This window comes from Zonotrichia leucophrys, chromosome 25 (genome assembly GCF_028769735.1).
Source record: "Zonotrichia leucophrys gambelii isolate GWCS_2022_RI chromosome 25, RI_Zleu_2.0, whole genome shotgun sequence".
NCBI classification, from domain to species: Eukaryota; Metazoa; Chordata; class Aves; order Passeriformes; family Passerellidae; genus Zonotrichia; species Zonotrichia leucophrys.
Genome location: NC_088194.1, coordinates 2,266,657 through 2,283,581, shown reverse-complemented (window position 1 = coordinate 2,283,581; position 16,925 = coordinate 2,266,657). Strand labels below are relative to the sequence as shown.

At 62.8% G+C, this 16,925-nt stretch overlaps 4 protein-coding genes across 4 annotated transcripts; 1 reads left to right on the top strand and 3 right to left on the bottom strand.

Annotated features, from left to right (window-relative positions):
- Positions 1 to 4,989: 4,989 nt before the first annotated feature.
- SLC39A1 (solute carrier family 39 member 1) lies at positions 4,990 to 7,937 on the bottom strand. Its single transcript, XM_064732617.1, has 4 exons — positions 7,822 to 7,937; positions 7,120 to 7,365; positions 6,768 to 6,898; positions 4,990 to 6,007 (listed from the first exon to the last, which is right to left on the bottom strand). The coding sequence occupies exons 2-4, from the start codon at positions 7,289 to 7,291 to the stop codon at positions 5,360 to 5,362; spliced, it is 951 nt and encodes a 316-aa protein (XP_064588687.1). The 5' UTR covers positions 7,292 to 7,365; positions 7,822 to 7,937; the 3' UTR covers positions 4,990 to 5,359.
- Positions 7,938 to 8,322: 385 nt separating this feature from the next.
- Positions 8,323 to 11,888, top strand: CREB3L4 (cAMP responsive element binding protein 3 like 4). Its single transcript, XM_064732618.1, has 8 exons — positions 8,323 to 8,559; positions 8,679 to 8,876; positions 10,105 to 10,182; positions 10,263 to 10,369; positions 10,485 to 10,553; positions 11,131 to 11,206; positions 11,281 to 11,371; positions 11,479 to 11,888. The coding sequence occupies exons 1-8, from the start codon at positions 8,455 to 8,457 to the stop codon at positions 11,697 to 11,699; spliced, it is 945 nt and encodes a 314-aa protein (XP_064588688.1). The 5' UTR covers positions 8,323 to 8,454; the 3' UTR covers positions 11,700 to 11,888.
- JTB (jumping translocation breakpoint) lies at positions 11,882 to 13,788 on the bottom strand. Its single transcript, XM_064732619.1, has 5 exons — positions 13,627 to 13,788; positions 13,503 to 13,543; positions 13,151 to 13,236; positions 12,988 to 13,067; positions 11,882 to 12,304 (listed from the first exon to the last, which is right to left on the bottom strand). Exons 1-5 carry the CDS (start codon positions 13,674 to 13,676, stop codon positions 12,148 to 12,150), a joined length of 414 nt encoding a protein of 137 aa, XP_064588689.1. The 5' UTR covers positions 13,677 to 13,788; the 3' UTR covers positions 11,882 to 12,147.
- Positions 13,789 to 14,328: 540 nt separating this feature from the next.
- RAB13 (RAB13, member RAS oncogene family) lies at positions 14,329 to 16,713 on the bottom strand. The gene is made up of 8 exons (XM_064732586.1): positions 16,512 to 16,713; positions 15,672 to 15,732; positions 15,515 to 15,575; positions 15,335 to 15,412; positions 15,160 to 15,249; positions 14,787 to 14,852; positions 14,621 to 14,671; positions 14,329 to 14,538 (listed from the first exon to the last, which is right to left on the bottom strand). The coding sequence occupies exons 1-8, from the start codon at positions 16,633 to 16,635 to the stop codon at positions 14,458 to 14,460; spliced, it is 612 nt and encodes a 203-aa protein (XP_064588656.1). The 5' UTR covers positions 16,636 to 16,713; the 3' UTR covers positions 14,329 to 14,457.
- Between the last annotated feature and the right edge of the window lie 212 nt (positions 16,714 to 16,925).

Here is a 16,925-nt window from a genome sequence, read left to right as displayed (position 1 = left end):
GAGTCCCAATTTGGGGCTGATTTGGGATTCTCCTGACTCTTTCTCATCTCCCCTCGTGGTTTAACCCATTGTTGGGTTTTTAGCTGGGGAAGAGCCCAGGGGCTGTGGGGTTGGTTCCCTGTGGGGCAGAGCCAATCTGCTGGCTGGGTTTGTGATTGAAACCACTGAAAGGAGCTGAACGGCCTCTGAAAAAAAGCAAATTTTTTAAAAACCAACAGAGCCCAAGCAAAGCTCTCTTTCCTCTGGCCTGGGGACAGGTTACTGGCCTGCCCCACACAGCCAGGTTGGTGCAGGGCTGGGCTGAGACTTCAGCCTCAGCTGGGCCTTCACCAGGAGGGTCCCAGTGCCACCAGGTGTGTCCCAGTGCCACCAGGAGGGTCCCAATGCCACCAGGAGGGTCCCAGTGCCACCAGGAGTGTCTCAATGGCACCAGGTGTGTCCCAACACCAGGTGTGTCCCAATGCCACCAGGTGTGTCCCAGTGCCATGAGCAGCCACCAGGAGTGTCCCAGTGCCACCAGGAGTGTCCCAATGCCACCAGGAGTGTCCCAATGCCACAGTCAGGCCGTGTCCCCAGGTGTGTCCCAGTGCCACCAGGAGTGTCCCAATGCCACCAGGTGTGTCCCAATGCCACCAGGAGTGTCCCAATGCCACCAGGTGTGTCCCAATGCCACCAGGTGTGTCCCAGTGCCACAGTCAGGCCGTGTCCCCAGGAGTGTCCCAATGCCACCAGGAGTGTCCCAGTGCCACCAGGTGTGTCCCAATGCCATGACCAGCCACCAGGTGTGTCCCAATGCCACCAGGAGTGTCCCAGTGCCACCAGGTGTGTCCCAATGCCACCAGGAGTGTCCCAATGGCACCAGGTGTGTCCCAATGCCACCAGGAGTGTCCCAGTGCCACCAGGAGTGTCCCAGTGCCACCAGGAGTGTCCCAGTGCCACCAGGAGTGTCCCAATGCCACAGTCAGGCCGTGTCCCCAGGAGTGTCCCAGTGCCACCAGGTGTGTCCCAATGGCACCAGGAGTGTCTCAATGCCATGAGCAGCCACCAGGTGTGTCCCAATGCCACCAGGAGGGTCCCAGTGCCACCAGGAGGGTCCCAGTGCCACCAGGAGGGTCCCAGCACCAGCAGCAGCCTCATGGCCAGCCCTGGGGGCAGCTCCCAAATCCTCAGGGCTGGGTTCTCTCAGCCCGGCCCGCACTGGACTTTGCTTCGCTGCTTTCAGCCGGGTGTGCTGCACACAGAAGGGCAAAAGCAGCAAAAGCAAGTTGGTTTTTTTTTCTTTTTACCAGTGCCCTGGATGAGGAGAAGGTTCTGGATCAACGGTGGCAGCCAGGGCGACTCACACGGTGCTGCTGAGGACATGGACACACAGGCTGAGTCATTTCTGTGATGGAGCACATCAACCCTTTGGTGCTATACAACACTCCAAATACCCTGATAAAGCTTTAGAACAAACCAACCTAACAAACAAACACTAATTCTCTCCCAGATGAGGAAAAGGGACAAGGTGAAAACACGTAAAGAAAATAACATGGGACGCTGGAATGTGGTTAGCATTTTCCTGTTGTGAGGTAGCACTAGGGAATGGCAAAGCAGCCTCACAAGCTGAAAGCAGCATTAAGAAAAATTTATTTTTTTATTTAGTGTCCTGTTCTTTTCTTTGTATTTTTACGGTTTGTTTTGAGATTTATGAAACAGAAGCTAACACGAAACCTTCAGAACATTAACTTTCCTTTTCTTACTAACAATCCGAAGTGACAAAACCTAAAATTTCAACCTCTAGAATTGTTCTCCTTCATTTCACTTAGGGAGAGAAGTCCCTCTTGTTAATTTTATGGAGACTTCTTGTGGTGGTTTGACCAGGAAGAAGTGGGAATTCTGGGACGCTGTGGTCAAACCAATGGATGCTCGGAGTTTGATATTGGCACCTGGTGTAGCCAGTGGGGTTTGGACACACCTCCGAGAGCACACAGGGGTTAAAAGCAGAGCTCTGGCCCTGAGAGGCCTCTTGGGACGTCGAGGTGAAGAGATCAGATCTACCTTCCCCTGTCCAGCCACCGCTGCCCATGCGGTAGGCCCGGGGCCTGGACAGAGATGGGGGTGAGAAGGCCCTCAAGGATGGAAGGGTGGAAGAACCCCAAGAGACATCGGGCAGACATTTCTCTCCCCTCAGGAGGGAGAGAGAGGGAGAGTCGGCGTCTGAATGTGATTGATAGCAGCCGGCCCAGGAGGACAAAGGGGGGAGAAGGGTGCAGCCCGGCCGGAGCAGCAGCAGCACCTGTGGGAGTATCGTCATTCTGAGACAGACAGAGACTGCACTTTTTAACCCCTTTCTTTCATGATTGGGGCCTTGCAAGAATGCTGAACCTCCTTGGAGCTGACTAAGAAGGGAGATAAGAGATGAGATGAGACAAGGACCTGGCCCGAAGGACGTAGAGAAGACTGGCTGAGTGAAGAGAGAGATGCTTGGAGTGGCCTTTTGGCTGGACTTTTCTTGTGGCCATACTCAGTTGTTCCTGTGACACAGACTGCACTTAGGGGGAAGCAGTGCCTCAGAACCAGGAGGGTTCATCGTGGGGACCCCTCGGCCCCAGGGGGTTGGAAAAATATGGGGGGGAAAGATGTCCCAAAGCAGAGACTGTGCCTTTTTGGAGTGACACAAGGCATCCTTAAAAGACAGCCCTAAAAGCAGCTCTGGTCCATGCCGTCAGTGGTGAGAGCACTGGGCATGGAAGGAAGATGTCACAAACGGCAAAAGGACTTTCCGGGCGGTGCCGAGTGACATTGGAAGCACACGAGGTTTCAGTGTGTTTCCAGGAGAAGCCTATGGAACAAGAAGGACTCCTTTCCTCTTCATGGACTCAAGTTTGAGTATTCTAAAGTGTGGTGCCAGGCTGGGCAGTTGGTGATTTGGGAGAATGTATCGGATTGGGAAATTCAGGTAGTGGGGAGGAGGAAAGTGGGTTTTTTTGTAAGGTTTTCAATTTTTTTTTTTTTCTTTTCCTTATAGTTTTTCCCTATTTTCCTGTAGTTTAGGTAATAAAGTGTTCTTTATGTTTAAGCTGGAGCCTGTTTTGCTTATTCCTGGTCACATCTCACTCACAGCAGACACCAGGGTGAGGGCATTTTCATGGGGGCACTGGCTCTGTGCCAGGCTCAAACCATGACACTTCTCCACAAGAAAACAGTTCTCTCGTGGCTCTTTCCATTCCTTTTCCCCCCTTTTCCACAAGCTGTGTTCATGGGCCATGTCAATTTATGGGGTGCTGTGTGAAGGATGAGCTGTTCAAGGGCAAAGGTTCTCTTTATCTCAGGATTTCAGCCTAAAATTAAATTAAATTTCACCCCTCCCATCTGGCTCTCAATTCCTCTTCTCTGACCTCGGTGTCTTCATGGTGCTCCTCTACACACCAGAATTTTGTCCTTTTTCCCCCTCTGGAGGGAGGATGGAAGCACTGAGAGAGGTAATACCTCAGCCTGGTTTACAGGCCAAACAACTCTAAAAAGACCAAATTGATAAAATACGAGTTTACCATAGCAAGGAACAATCAAGGCCATTAGCATGGAAACTGAAGCATTAACACAAAAGGGATATTTGAAGTGTGCCTTACTGAGCAGCGTTAAGTAATGAAGAAATTAATTTCTTGTATATATTTGCCATTTCTTGTATATATTTGCCATTTCTTGTATATATTTGCCATTTCATTATTTAACTTTTATTTTTTTTTTTTGGACCAGCAAAATGCAATAAGCTGCTGTTTTCTGAAATGATACTTTCTGAAATGATGATTTCTGAAAAAAAAATTTTTGATGTCTGAATGTCTGAGTGTCTGAATGTGATGCGCTGTTTTGGTGCAAATACTTTTTAGGAGTGTAAAACTGGAGAGCAATTTATAATAATAAAGAAGGCGCTGTTCCTGTATTTGCACAAGTGTGTGTGTGTTCCAGTGTAGAGACTGGAAAAGTACAAGACTGTGGCTAATTCTAAGTCTTGCACTTGCAAGATAGTGTGTCTTTGGGCTTAGCTGAGTAATAAAGAAATGGACAGCGAGATGTGAGAAGTAGAGAACGTAGGCCCAAAGGAATGTGGATGAGTTAATGCTATAGTTTAACCAATAGATTGCTTGGTTTACAGAATATTCATAAATTTATTATTTGCTGTATGAGTGTTTGATGTTTTCTTCAGTAAACTGGACGTGTGATGAACCATCTGGTGTCCTGGTCTCCTTCCTTCGACAGGCGTGTGTCATTTGTCCATCTCAGCTGTGACAATCCTGCAGATGCTCACCTGAGCCTGGCTGGGCTGGGGAGGGTCACAATTCAGCCAGGCCAGACTAAACCAGGCCAGACTCAGACTAAACCAGGCCAGAACTCAGCCAGTTCAGAACTCAGCAGCCGGGCCAGACTGAGGGTGTGGGGGGGGGAAGATAAGCATTCCAAAGGTTTATTCTGATTTTCCTGTTATTTTTGACTCAGTGAATAAGTTTTTTTTATACCCCTCAAAGTTTTGAGCCCTTTAAAGGGACCCCCTCCAGGGAGGGGCCCTTTGCACGGCACGCCGGGATCTGTAGTTCAGCAGGCGGCACCAACTGCAGGGTGTGCTGGGTGTCTGGACTACTACAACTCCCAGCGGTCTGTGCGTTGCTGCGCAGGCGCGGCGTTCTGAAGTACTGAGGGTGAGGCTGGGACTACAAATCCCAGAGAGCAGCGCGAGAGCGCCGGGCGGGGAAGGGGCGCGGCCTCTGGAAGGGGCGTGGCCTGCGCGGTGAGGGAATGGGGCGGACGAGCACGGAGGGGCTCAGAAATGGGGGCGGCTCGGGGGGTACAGCGGGGTCACCCCCTCCCCAAGCCTGGGAACTGAGCAGAAACCTCCCAGACCCAAAATTAGGGGGTATCAGACTCCCCTAGCACATATATCCTGGGGAGTAAGTGAGGGACACTGCGACACACCCCAAATTCCATCCCACCCTCCCCAGGCACAGGCAGCAATTTGGGGTTCAGTTCTTTATTTGCTTCATCCAACACCCCCAAATCCGGGGGAGTCCGTAAGAGCACTTGTGGTTATTGAGGGGGGGGACACTCACCCCCTCCCGGTGTCCTGAGGGGGGGGGTGGGTCACAGCACCGATCCCTTGTGCAGATGGGGAAACTGAGGCACAGCGCTGAGAGAGGCACTTTGGCACTTTGGAAAAGGGGGGTGCAGAGTGGGAGCAAGAATGGGGGATCCCAGGTCGGGCTTGAGAAAGAGGACAGGTTAGAGAGGGAAACTGAGGCACAGAGCTGGGAGAGGCACTTTGGCACTTCGGGGTACAGGAATCCCACGGGATCCTCCAAGGCTGGGGCGCAGATCCCGGCAGATCTCATCCTTTGACGAAGAGGATGGCGCTGACCAACGCGAAGCCGGCGAGGATCAGGATCACCTTGGGGATGCGATTCCGCGGCACCCCCAACTCCTGGGGCAGAATCTCCAGGAAGGTGACGAAGAGGAAGGTGCCGGCCGCCAAGCCCTCCAGCACGGCCCGGCACAGGCGCTGCCTCGGCCCCGCGCCCGCCGCCAGCGCCGTGCCCACCCCGACGCCCAGCGGGGACATCAGGGCCAGCAGCACCAGGCACGAGGCCACGGCGGGCGGGCGCAGGCGGCTCCGCAGCAGCTCCAGCGAGAGGCCGAAGGCCACGGCGCCCTTGTGCAGCAGCAGCGCCAGCAGCACCCGCAGCGCCGCCGCGTCCCCCTCGCGCAGCCCCAGCGCCAGCCCCTCCAGCACCGCGTGCAGCGCCAGCGCCAGCGCCAGCGCCCCGGCCCGCAGCGCCCCGGGGGCACCGGGCGCCGCCGAGCCCACCGGGACACCGGGGCCGGGAGCCGCGGCCTGGATGGAGGAACCGTTGGGCAGCAGCGCCCGCGACTCCTCGGGAGGCTCGGCCAGCTCGCGCTGCGCCAGCGTCACCTGCTCCAGCACCAGCACCAGGAAAAATCCCATGGCCAGGATGAACTCGGGCAGGGGGAACTGCAGCTGTGGGGAGGGCACAGTGGGGACAGTCAGTGCCAAGGGGGACGGGACAGTGCCAAGGGGAAGCTGCGGGCAGAGGAGGATCTGTCTGTGCATCATGTGACAGGGAAACTGAGGCACAGAGCTGGGAGAGGCACTTTGGAGAGGCCAGGGGATATTGTCACCATTCTGGGGGATGTTGTCACCATTCTGGCTGCTCCGCTGGCATCAGTGTGGCCCTGCTGTCCCTTCTCTGTTGTCCCAGCGGCCCCGTCTTTCCTCATCCTCAATGTCCTCAGTGCCCCATTCTCACTGTACCCTCTGCAATGTCCGTGCTCTTTGTCCTGTTCTCACTGTCCATCTCTCTGTCCTTGTCCCTGTCTCACTGTCCCCCTTCTCTCCTTGTCCTATTCTCACTGTCCATCCTCTGTCCTTGTCCCACTCTCACTGTCCTTCCCTCTGTCCCTGTCCCACTTTCAATGTCCACCCCCACTGTCCATCCTCTGTCCTTGTCCTATTGTCCCTGCACTGTCCCCCTTTTGTCCTTGTCCCATTCCCCCTGTCCGCGCTCTGTCCTTGTCCCTTTCTCAATGTCCATCCCCACTGTCCCCTCTCTGCCCTTGTCCCACCCTCACTGTCCCCCCTGCACTGTCCCCATCCCAGCCACCCCCTCCCAATCCCGGGGACAGAAATACCCATGAGGACAGGGACACCCGTGGGGACAGGGACACCCGTGGGGACAGGGACACCCCTCTGGGGACAGTGCCAGCCCCGGGGGTCTCACCGTGATGCGCAGCCCCTCCAGCGCCGCGCCGATGCTGCCCAGGTAGTCAGGCAGGAGGTCCAGCAGGAAGGTGCCCATGAAAACCCCGCCCGAGAAGCAGCTCACCAGGCTGAGCACGGGGCTGCGGGGGTCTGCGGGGGAAATTGGGGGGGCTGAGACCCCAACGAGACCCCTCCCCTCAACCCTGCACCCTGCCAGGCCCCGTGGGGACAGCCCCGGTCCCAGCCTGTTCCAGCCCCTCGGACACCCCCAGACTCCCCAAGACCCCCGTGAACCCCTCAAACTCCATGAGCCCCTCACTCCCCGAACCCCTGAGACCCCCGAGACCCCCCAGACCCCCAATTCCCGGTACCGGGGGGCTGTCGGAAGCACCAGAGGGGTGCGAGGCCGCAGGCGAGGGGCAGCAGCAGCAGCAGCACCAGCGACCCCAACTTCACCCCCAGCCCGGGCGGGGGCTGCCAGGCCGCCCCGGGGCTCCAGGCCAGCGAGGCCCCGGTGCCGGTGTCCCCGATGCCGGTGTCCATCGTGCTCCCGGTGCTCAGCGCCCGCAGCCGCCGGGGAAGCTCCGAGCCGCGCTGCGCATCCCCGGGAAGCGGGGCTGGAACGGGACGGGCCGGTCAGAGCCGCCCCCGGCCCCGGTGACTCACCCGGCACCGACCCCCCCCCGCCCGGGGGCCCCGGGACGCGGACAGGGCGGCGGGGAGGGACCGGAATGGGAACAAGGACCGGAATGGGAACAAGGACCGGGACCGGAATCGGGCACCGGGATGGGGAACTTGGGACCACAGACCGCGTTAGAGGTCAAGGAGCGCGACCGGGGACCACGACCGCGATCGGGATCAAGGACCGGGACTGGGACCACGATCAAGAACCGGGACTGCGAACCGGGAACCGAGCGGGGATCGGGAAATAAGGACCGGGACCGGGAGTCAAGGATCGGCTTTTCCGGGACCGGGATCGGAAACGGGGCCGAGGACAGGAACGGGGGCCGGAACCGAGGACGGAACCGAGGACGGGACCGACGGGACCCCCGCTCCCCCCGCCCCGCACTCACCGCCCGCCGCATCCCAACGGCGTCCCGGGAACTCCGGGGGGCGGCAGCGCCACCAGCTCAGCCAATAGCGGTGCGGGATCCCCGTTTACGTCACTGATTGACGGGCGACGCAGCCAATGGGGAGCGAGCGGAGCCCGCGCGGCCCCGCGGCCCCGGGAGCGCGCACGTGTCCGCTCGGCCGGGCGGGGCGGGGGAATGCTCCGGTTACCGGGGGGATCTCCCCGTTCCTGCACTCCCGGACCTCGTTATCGGGGTCATCCCCCCGTTCCTCCACCCGAACTCCGTTACCAGGGGGCGCGGGGGGCACCGGCTCCGGTACCGAGCCGCCCCAAGCCCGGTTCCCCCGTTCCCGGTTCCCCCGCGAGACCCTCCGGGCGCGGTACCGGGGCAGCCGCACCCCCCGGTGCCCCCGGTGCCCCGGTAGCGCGGCCGGAGCCCCGAGCCCCACGGGGGGAGGGATGATCCCGGCCCTTCCCGGCACGGGGCGGGACTTGGCCGCGTTCCCCGGGATCCCGGAGATCCTGGTGCCCGGCGCCGGCACCGGGCGGAGGCGGCGGCACCACCGGGGACCGGGGGACCCGCAGGGGGTTCATCCCCGGGGGTCGGGGCACGAGGGATCCCCAGGGAACCCCAATGGAGGCACCGGAGCTCCCGGAGCCCGACGGGCTGTTCCCGGATCCCGCCTCGCTCCCGGTGCCGGTGCTGGGCTTCCAGATCTTGACGCTCCCGGAGGATGATGTGAGTGGGGGCGGGAGGGGCGCGGGCGGGCAGGACCCCCCCGGCGACACCGGGATGTCCCGGGGACACCGAGATGTCGCGGGGGTCCCGTCACGGATCCCGGCCCGGTGTCCCCGCAGGGCAGCGGCACCGAGGAGCTGCTGGGGCTGACGGTGAACCCCGACATCGCCTGCGGGCTCGGCACCGGCCCGGAGCCGCCCCGGCCCGAGGGGCCCCCGCCGGTGCTGCTGGAGGTGGTTTGTGACCTCAGCGCGCCCCTGCACCCCTCGCTGTTCCCCGGCGTGCAGCTGGCCCCGCAGCCCGACCCCCAGCCCACGGTGAGTGCCTGCACCCCCAGCTCACACCCGGACCCTCCAGTTTGCCCCAGACCCCCCCAGTTCAGTCCCTTTCCCTCCAGTTCAGTCCCTGACCCTCCAGTTCAGTCTCGGACCCCCCCAGCTCACCCTCGGACGCCCTCCAGTTCACTCTCGGTCCCCCCAGTTCGACTCTGGATCTCCACAGCTCATCCCTGGACCCCCCCAGTTCGCCCCTGGACCCTCCCAGTTCACTGCCGGACCCTCCCAGTTCATCTCCAGATCCCCCAGTTTCCCCCCAGTTCGCCCCTGGACCCTCCCAGTTCATCTCCAGATCCCCCAGTTTGCTCCCAGTCCCCTCATTTCACCCCCAGACCCCCTCAGCTCATCCCCAGATCCCCAGCTCACCCTCGGACCCCCCCCCCCCCCCAGTTCACTCTCAGTCCCCCCAGTTCGACTCCGGGCCTCCCCAGCTCATCCCCGGATCCCCCAGTTTGCTCCCAGTGCTCCCAGTTCGCCCCCAGATCCCCCAGTTCAGTCCCGGACACCCCAGTTCATCCCTGGACCCCCCAGTTCGCCCCTAGACCTCCCCAGATCCCCCAGTTCACCCCCCAGACCCCTCCAGCTCACCCCCAGACACCCCCAGTTCATCCCCAGACCTCCTCAGCTCATCTCCAGATCCCCCAGCTCCCACCCGGAGCCCCCAGTTCACTCCCCGACCCCTCCAAGTTTGCCCCTGGACTCCCCCAGTTCACCCCCAGACTCCCCCAGTTCACTCCTGGACCCCCCCCAGTTTGCCCCAGTCCCCACAGTTCACTTCCAGACCCCCCCAGTTCACCCCGAGTCCCCCCAGTTTGTCCCCAGACCTCCCCAGCTGATCCCCTGGACCCCCCCAGTTCACCCCAGTCCCCCCAGCTCACCCTCGGACTGCCCCCCAGTTCACTCTCGGACCCCCCAGCTCACCCCCAGACCTCCCCAGTTCACTCCCAGCTCCCTCAGTTCACCTTCAGACCCCCCAAGTTCCCTCCCAGACCCCCCCAGTTCGACCCCAGACCTCCCAGTTCACCCCCAGACCTCCCCAGCTCATCCCCAGACCCCCTCAGTTCACTCCTGGACCTCCCCACTTTACCCCAGTTCGCCCCCAGTCCCTCCAGTTCACCCCCAGACTCCCCCAGCTCACCCCAGTTCACCCCAGTTCCCCCCAGTTCCCCCCAGTTCCCCCCATTTCCCCCATTCCCCCCGTGTCGCACAGCTCCGGCTGACGGAGGAGGAGCAGCGGCTGCTGGCACAGGAGGGGGTGACCCTGCCCGGGGCGCTGCCCCTCACCCAGGTACGGCCGGGGGGCACACGGGGGGCTCGGTGGCACCAGGGGGGGGGAGGGGGCACAGCAGTGACCCCTCGGTGCCCCAGGCGCAGGAGCGGCTCCTGAAAAAGGTGCGGAGAAAGATCCGGAACAAACAATCGGCGCAGGACAGCCGGAGGAGGAAGAAGGAATACCTGGACGAGCTGGAGAGCAGGTGGGGTCCCGGTTATCCCGACATTCCCGTTATCCCGACATTCCCGTTATCCCGGCGTTCCCGTTATCCCGGTGTGCCCCATTCCCGGTCATTGTCCCTCTGTCTGTCCGGGCAGGGCGGCCGCGTGCTCGGCACTGAACCAGGAGCTGCGGAAAAAGGTGCAGGAGCTGGAAACGAGCAACGGGTGAGCACCGGGATGGGGCACCGGGATGGGCACGGACCACTGGGATGGGGCACCGAGATGGGCATGGAGCCAGGATGGGGCACCGGATGGGCATAGAGCACCGGGAAGGGCACCGAGATGGGCATGGAGCCAGGATGGGGCACCAGGATGGGCCACCGGGATGGGCACAGAGCCGGGAAGGGGCACCAGGAAGAGCACAGAGCCGGGATGGGCACGGGGCCGGGATGGGGCACCGGAAAGGGCATGGGGCACCAGGAAGGGGCACCAGGAAGGGGCACCGGATGGGCACGGAGCCAGGATGGGCATGGAGCTGGATGGGCACGGACCACTGGGATGGAGCACCGGGAAGGGCATGGGGCACCAGGATGGGGCACCGGGATGGGCACGGAGCCGGCATGGGGCACCAGGAAGGGGCACCGGGAAGGGGCACCGGGATGGGCACGGAGCCGGGATGGGGCACCAGGATGGGGCACCGGGAAGGGGCACCGGGATGGGCACGGAGCCGGGATGGGGCACCGGGAAGGGGCACCGGGATGGGGCACCGGGATGGACACGGAGCTGACCCCCGTTCCCGCAGGTCTCTCCTGCGGCAGCTCCAGGCGCTGATCAAGGAAACCTCCACCAAGCCCGCTCAGACCGGCACCTGTGTCCTGGTACGGCCCCTCCGGGACCCTCCCGGTCCCTCCCGATCCCGCTCCGGGGCTCACGGCTCCCGTCCCTCCCGCAGATCCTGTTCCTGTCGCTGGGGCTGATCCTGCTGCCCAGCTCCAGCCCGTTCCGCCGGGACGGCAACCGGGACGGCCTCGGGCCCACCGGAGGTAACGGGAGCACCGGGAGGGGGGCGGGAATGGCCTGAAGTAACGGGAGCACCGGGATGGGAACCGGGACAGCCCCTCCCGCCCCATCGGTGTCCCCGTTCCCGCAGTGATCTCCAGGAACATCCTGACGCGGCGGGAACCGGGAGCGGCCGCGGAATTCCCGTTCCCCCGGTGGATGTCGGGGCCAGAGCCGGGACCGGGAGTGGAGGACGGAGCCGGGGAGGGGCCTGGGGATGGAATTCCCGCCCTCCAAAGGGATCCGGGCACCAATTCCTCCAGGCAGGACACGGGGACAGGAGGGACACGGGGACACGGGGATGAGATGTGATGGGGGAACGTTCCAGAATAAACCTGAACTGTGTTTGCACCCCATGGAATGTCGGGGGGACCTCCAAAGGCCAAACGTGCTCCAACCACCGGGATTGGGATTTATTCCACATTCCACCCCACTGGGGACCCTCAGCCCTGGAATAAATGGGGATCCCCCCAAGAAAACAACCACAGCCTCACTCCAGGAACCATGACCAGGATTTATTCCACATCCCTCTCCTGGAGGATGATCCCAGAGCAGATGCCGGTGCTGGGGGGCACGGCGATCCCCCCCAAAAGGACAAACCCAGGGATTTATTCCACACCCGCTCCAGGCGATGCCCTGGATGCTGCCCAGGGCAGATCCCAGCACGAGTCCAGGTCCGGGCAGCAAAGCCGGGGCTGCCTCTCCTCCCAGCGCTCCGGGCCAGCGGAATTCCCGGCTCCGAGCCCTCGGGAGCCTCCGGCTAAATGGACTCGATCTGCTTGCGGACCTTCTCGAGCGCCCGCCGGTCCAGCACGCGCTGCCGCAGCACCACGAGCGCCGCCGCCGCCGCCGCCACGCCCAGAGCGGAGCCCACGAAGCGCCAGAAGCGCTGAGCCTCCAGCGCGGCCGAGCGGCAGCTGCGGCACGGCCCGGGGGGATAATGAATGAATGAATGAATGGATGAATGAATGAATGAATGCTCCATCCATCACATGGGAATTCCCAGCCCCATCGCCTGCCCCGATCCCCCGGGAATTCCTGGTCCTGATCCCCCTGGAATTCCCAGCTCCAATGTCACAGAATTCCCGCCCTGATGGAATTCCCAGCACCGATCCCCCGTTAATTCCCAGCTCCGATCCCGTTAATTCCCAGCTCCGATCCCCGTTAATTCTCAGCCCCGATCCCGTTAATTCCCCACCCCAATCCCCCGTATAATTCCCAGCTCCATCCCGTTAATTCCCAACCCCGATCCCGTTAATTCCTGCCCCGATCCCCGTTAATTCCCAGCCCTGATTTCCCGTTAATTCCCAGCCCCGATCCCCGTTAATTCCCAGCCCCGATCCCCGTTAATTCCCAGCCCGATCCTGTTCATTCCCAGCTCCAATCCCGTTAATTCCCAGCCCCGATCCCGTTAATTCCCAGCCCCGATCCCCCGTTAATTCCCAGCCCCGATCCCCGTTAATTCCCAGCCCTGATCCCCCGTTAATTCCCAGCCCCGATCCCCGTTAATTCCCAGCTCCAATCCCGTTAATTCCCAGCCCCAATCCCGTTAATTCCCAGCCCCGATCCCGTTAATTCCCAGCCCCAATCCCGGCCCCACCTCTTGTACTCATCCCGGTGGGACGAGGCGCAGTTGATCTTCTCGATGAAGCCGGTGGGGCCGCACGCCGGGATCGTTTTCTGCCAACGGGGGCACGGAGGGCTCGGTCACGGGGAGACCCCCGGGATAACGGGGGGACCCGAGCCCGGGGAGCCGCACTCACCATCTCGAAGCCGGAGCACCGCGTGCACTCCTGGGCAACCACGAACTGCTCCACTCGCCAGCACGGCGTGGCCACCGCGGGGCTCGCTGCGGGGCGGGGGGATCGCGTTACCGGGAACCGGCGGGGAGCGCCCCGGTACCGGACAGAGCCCCGGAGCCCCGCTACGCGACAGATCCCTCCGTGTCCAGCCTCACAGCCCGGATCTATCCCGGTCGAGCCCCTCGGACCCCAGACGAGGCCCCCGGACCCCAGACCGAGTCCCCCGGACCGAACCGAGCTCCGGACAACCGAGCCCCCCGGCACCAGACCGAGCCCCCGGGACCGTCCCAAACGCCAGCCCTGCCCTGCTCACCGGGCCGCTCCTCGCTCGCCGCCGCAGCCGCCGCCGCCGGGCTGTGGGCACAGAGGAGCTGCCGTGAGGGCCCCGCACCGGGCCCGTCCCTTCCACCCCCCGGTTTCCCCCGGTCCCCGCTCACCGCAGCCCGCTCAGCACCGCCAGCAGCACCGTGAGGCCGCCGGGCCCCATCGGGGCGGCGGGATCCGCCGGAAAGCCCCAGGAACCCCCGCGATCCTCCGGGAACTACCGGGAACTACCGGGCCCGGCCCCGCCGCGACGGCGGCGCCGCCATGTTGGAACTGCCGGGGGTGCCGGGAGGGGAAGGGGCGGGGCCTGGAGCTCAGCCAATGGGAGAGAGGGCGTGACTAGAAGGTGCAAATGGGCGTGGCTTGACCAATACGGGCTGCCCTAATTTATGCGGGGCGTGGTTTCGGTTTAAGTAGGGGCGGGGATATGCGAATAAGATGAGGGCGTGGCTCTGAAAGTGGGCGTGGTTAAAATTCATATTTGGTGTTGTGGGCGTGGCTCTGGGGTAGGCGTGGTTCAAATCCAAGTTTGGTGTTGTGCGTGCTCTGGCGTAGGCGTGGTCAAATCCAAGTTTGTGTTGGGCGTGGCTTGGCGCGGCCTCGCACGCCGTCCCGGTCCCGGTCTCGATCACAGTTTGATCTCGATCCCGTCTCCAATCCCGGTCCCGGTCCCGTCCTTTCCGTCGCGACCCCGATCCGGTCCCGGATCCCGGTCCTGTCTCAGTCCCGATCCTGATCGCAATCCCGTCCCGACCGCGATCCCAACCCGGTTCCGCTCCCTCCAAACCCCCATCAAAGAGACTCCGGAGCCGGGACAAGGCACAGCGGGGCTTTATGGCACAAGGAGAGAGGGGGGGCAGCCCCAAATCCCCCCAGATTCCCCCCCAGATCCCTCCGGAGAGGCGCCCGCGCTGCCCCGGGGGTCTCGGGGAGCTCCCGAGCCCCTACCCCAGGGAGCACCTCCCGCCGGCCTTCCGGGGGGCGCCGGGCTCCAGCAGGGCCCTGCTGCTGCTGCTGCCGGGGGGCTGCGGAGAGAGTGGGGGGTCAGGGGGGCGCAGGGGGGGGTCCCTGGGCTGCCCCCCACCCCCAAATCCCGGCCCCACTCACGGCTTTGCTGAAGGATTTGTGCAGGATGTCCCGTGCCAGCGTGCAGAAAGCCTGCGGGGACAGGGGCTGCTCAGAGGGGGGGCAGTGCTTGGGGACCCTCTGGGAGGAAGGAGGGACCCCCATCCCGGCAAATTTGGGGGTGCAGTCCCAGGGACCCCCCCCTCACCTCCTCCACGTTCTGGCTGGACTTGGCGCTGGTCTCGAAGAAGCGAATCCCGTGTTCCTTGGCCAGCTGAGGCACCGTGACCCTCCTGTGATCCCCTCGCAGCCCCTCCAGCCCCCTGGGACCCCCTCCAATCCCACTAACCCCTCCCCAAACCCCCTGGGACCCCCCCCCAATCCAAATAACCCCCCCCAACCCTCCTGTGACCCCCAATTCCCATGGAGCCCCCACAGACTCCTCCAGTGTGTCCCCAGAACCCCCCAGCCCCAAAGCCGCCTCCAGACCCTCCAATCCCACAAACCCCCCCAATCCCACCCCCAGGGACCCCCCAGCACCCCTAATTCCCTCCCAGCCCCCTCCCCGAGTCCCCTCCCACCTTTTCGGCCGCGTCCCGCTGCACTTTCCTCCTCCCCTCCATGTCGCACTTGTTGCCCAGGAGGAGCCGCTCCACCCCGGCCGAGGCGTTCTGGGGACAGGAGAGGGAAACACGGGCAGGACCCCCGCGACCCCCACCCAATTCCCCCCCCCTCCCTCAGAATCCCCCCACCCACCTCCTTGATGCTTTTCATCCAGTTCTGGATGTTCTCGAAGGATTTCTCGTCCGTGATGTCGTACACCAGGACGATGCCCTGGGAGGGGATTGGGGGTCACGGGAGGGGGGTCGGGACCCCCTGTTCGCGGTTTTGGGGTGGGGTCCCGACCCCCCCCGGGCTGCAGCCCCCTCCCCGTACCACGGCTCCGCGGTAATAGGCCGTGGTGATGGTTTTGAAGCGTTCCTGTCCCGCCGTGTCCCTGCGGAAACGGGGCGGGTTTGGGGATTTTGGGGGAATTTTTGGGGGGATTTGGGGGTCTCCAACCTTCCCTGAGCATCCCTCATCCCCGACTCACCAGACCTGCAGCTTGATCTTCTTCCCATCGATATCCACAGTGCGGATCTTGAAGTCGATGCCTGGGGGAAAGGGAGGGGGGCACTGGGAGCAGAACCAGTCCCCTCCCAGTGCTCCCAGTGCTCGCAGCGCCGGCATTCCGGCGCCCAGGAACCATCTGGCTCTCCGGGAAAGGGGGGGGCAAAATCCGGGAGGGGAATCCCGGGGCATTCCGGGGTGGAGGTTCCCGGGAAGAACCCGGTGGGCTCCCGGTGGGGGGTTCCGGTGAGTTCCAGCGTGGGGGTCCCGGGGATTTTGGGGTGGGGGTTCCTGCTGAGTGCCCGGTGAATCCCGGGATGGAGGTGCCGGGGCAGAGAGATGTGGGAGGGGTCCCGGGGGAATTTCGGTGAGGGGAGGTCCCGGTGAATCCCGGGATGGGGGTTCCGGTGAATCCCGGGATGGGGTTCCGGTGAATCCCGGGATGGGGTCCCGGTGGGTTCCGGGACAGAGGAATCTGGGAGGAGTCCCGGGGGATTTCGGTGAGGAGGGGGTCCCGGTGAATCCCGGGATGGGGGTCCCGGGGTGGAAGCATCTGGGAAAGGTCCTTGAGTGATTTCAGAGAGGGGGGGGTCTCGGTGAATCCCGGTTGGGGGATCCCGGAGGGGTCCTAGGATTGGAGTCCCAAACAATCCCGGTGGGTCCCGTTGGGAGGTCCCGGTGAATCCCGGAGGTTCCCACTTGGGGAGGGTCCCGAGGGGAGTCCCGGACAATCCCGGTGGGTCCCAGTTTGGGGGGTGCCGGTGAATCCCGGTGGGTCCCCATTAGGGGGGTCCCGGGGGGGTCCCGAGGGGGTCTCACTCACCGATGGTGGAGATGTAGGTGCTGCTGAAGTTGTCCTCGGCGAAGCGGATGACGAGGCAGGTCTTGCCCACGCCGCTGTCCCCGATCAGCAGCAGCTTGAAGAGGTGGTCGTAGGCCTTGGCCATGGCCCCCGCCACCGCCCGCCGCCACCGGGACCGGGCCGGCCCCCCCGGGCGGGGCCTGGCTGCGGCCCCGCCTCCCGCCGTGACGCCACGCCCAAATGACGTCACAAAATGGATACGCTTACGTCAGGAGTCCGACATGCCACTCCCAAAATGGCGCCACCATCCCAAGATAGCAGAAGTTCAGCGACCTTCCAAAAATGGCGGACGGCCGTGACGGCCTCCCCAAGATGGCGGAAACACAGGGACCATCTCAAAATGGCGGAAACACCAACGACCCTACTGACAATGAG